Here is a 2,529-nt window from a genome sequence, read left to right as displayed (position 1 = left end):
TCCAAAAGCTTATATCAATAAATGCAGCATACCTGTCCAGTTCTGCAAACCCTCCTGGTATTTAGAAAAGCATTACAGCTGATCTCAGTGAGAGCTCAGTCTGAACCTGCACTGTGCAGGTCTGTGCTCTCTTTCAAGCAACAATTTGCATAATGGTGTTCATTTCCAAAAAAAGCTTTACAGGCTTTATACCCACAAGGCCATCTCTGGATGGAGAAGACAGAAAAACAGAAAACAGAGTGTTGGCCACCTGAAGAAAGTAAGGAAGATTTGGACAACACTGACATTTGGGACTGAAACCCTGGGTTTGTAGCACAAAGATAATCAGTAAAGACCTACAGAGCAACATTCATCAAGCTCTGTGTAACTCTGAACTTCCATTTCCAATGAGCTGGGTGCCAGACTGGGACCATTCCACACAGAAGTGCCCAAACCTCAGTATTCAGATTTAATTCTGAAGATAAACACAGAATACCTTATTGACTGACCCATGAATCCTGGGAGATTCAAAGACTGAATTAAAGCTAGTAAATATGTACCTGCAATTCTAACAGTTGTTTGCAAACAGATTCTTAAAACACTGTCCAGAAGCTCCCTCATGCTCCCCCATCTCCCTAAACAAAGGGAAATTGGCACGTTTTAATTCTGTTCTAGTCAAGGTAGTTTTGTAGTGCCCCTTGCTCACCAATAGCACTACCAGTGACATGATAAATACTTCTCAGGAATCATTCATCTTCTCCTTCTTGTTATTAAGGTGAACTGTGTGTGCAGCATAACATTTTGTTTTAAAAGGACTTGGGATTTTCACAGGAGAAAGGAGAAGATTGATACAATTGTCCATTCTTATTTTGGAGAAGGCAGGTGAAAGAAGCAGGTACCCAGGAAAATGGGAGGTGATGAGGTTTGCAAAGATCTTCAGTCCCTGAACGCTTTATTTAGTATGGAAAAAACACACCATGAACCCATCAGTGCCTGATGGACAGCAGGGCAGGGGGGAGGGAGGCTCAGGGTGCCACCAGGATGATCTGAGGGGTGGGTTCATGTCCCTGAGGCTGAACCTGGCAAGGGACACAATGAGATCAGCACCTGTGGGTGATGGGAGTGAGCAGCAGGCAGAGGGCAGGCAGGGATGGACAGCAGGCAGGGATGGACAGCAGGCTGGATAGACAGCAGGCAGGCAGGGATGGACAGCAGGCAGGCAGGGATGGACAAGGACAGGGACAGATAGTGGATGGCAGCAAAGCAGTAGACAAGGATGGAGAGAGGGCAGGGATGGACAGCAGGTAGGGACGGATGGTGGACAGGCAGGGACGGACGGCAGACAGGGACAGACAGTGGACAGGGACTGACAGTGGACAGGCAGGGATGGACAGTGGACAGGGATGGACGGACAGCAAACAGGGACAGAAGCAGACAGGGACAGGCAGCAGACAGGGACGGATGGACAGCGGACAGGGACGGACAGACAGCGGGCAGAGACAGACTGACAGTGGACAGGGACGGACAGCCAGTGGGCAGGGACAGACAGCGGGCAGGGACGGACAGCGGGCAGGGACAGGGACGGACAGCAGACAGGGACGGACAGACAGCAGACAGGGACAGACAGCGGGCAGGGACGGACAGACAGCAGACAGGGACGGACAGCGGGCAGGGACGGACAGCGGGCAGGGACGGACAGACAGCGGGCAGGGACGGACAGCGGACAGGGACGGACAGGCAGCAGACAGGGACGGACAGCGGGCAGGGACGGACAGCGGACAGGGACGGACAGACAGCAGACAGGGACGGACAGCGGGCAGGGACGGACAGCGGACAGGGACGGACAGCGGGCAGGGACGGACAGCGGACAGGGACGGACAGACAGCAGACAGGGACAGACAGCGGACGGCGGCCCCGCGGCGGGCCGGCAGCAGCAGCAGCAGCAGCAGCGCGGCGCGCGCCCTCTGGCGGCCGCAGCCCGCAGTGCGCACGGGCAGCGCGGCGCGGGCAGGGGAGAGCGGAGCCGAACGGCCGCACTAAGGGCTGCTCTGCCCTTCCCTTCCTTACTATTTCACCCTTTTTTTCGTTAGAACTCGAGCTTTTAACACACTCTGAAATGACTCTGAAATGGCTCCAAATTGTAAAAAACACGTAGCCTTTCATTTTCATACTTCATTAGGACTGTAAGAGATATCGAGGAAGCCAAATTAAGGCGAACAGTGCTCCTCTTGATCACTTAAGTTTGTGCTTTTGAATTCCAAGTCTGTGACTGAAATGGGCTTTATAAAAAGTGGATCCTTATGATGTCATTTAAATGTCACTGAATGTAGCAGAGGCTTGGCAGAGTGCAGACACAGGCAGTGGTGAGTGTGGCATGAAATGAGAAAACAAAATAAAGAGGAAATAATAAACCCTGTATTTATCACAGGCAGGAGCATAAGAGGGTTCTAAAGAGAAGAGTTCAGTTTGTCTCACAGTTTTATCTGAAATTAAAATATATTTAATTGTTTATATAAAGGAACTTAGCGAGCTTCTGCCTGCAAGGGGAGA

At 51.4% G+C, this 2,529-nt stretch overlaps 1 protein-coding gene across 1 annotated transcript; it reads left to right on the top strand.

Moving 5' to 3' along the window:
• Window positions 1-1,293: 1,293 nt before the first annotated feature.
• Window positions 1,294-2,019, top strand: LOC136554285 (uncharacterized protein DDB_G0284671-like). Its single transcript, XM_066546132.1, has one exon. It carries the CDS (start codon window positions 1,294-1,296, stop codon window positions 2,017-2,019), a length of 726 nt encoding a protein of 241 aa, XP_066402229.1.
• Window positions 2,020-2,529: the final 510 nt, after the last annotated feature.

This window comes from Molothrus aeneus, chromosome 3 (assembly GCF_037042795.1).
Source record: "Molothrus aeneus isolate 106 chromosome 3, BPBGC_Maene_1.0, whole genome shotgun sequence".
Lineage (NCBI taxonomy): Eukaryota > Metazoa > Chordata > Aves > Passeriformes > Icteridae > Molothrus > Molothrus aeneus.
The sequence above is the reverse complement of the archived record's forward strand: the minus strand, read 5'-3'. Positions and strand labels throughout refer to the sequence as shown.

Excerpts from the sequence above, each read along its gene's own strand:
- LOC136554285 (XM_066546132.1), top strand. The coding sequence starts at position 1,294 with ATGGTGGACAGGCAGGGACGGACGGCAGACAGGGACAGACAGTGGACA.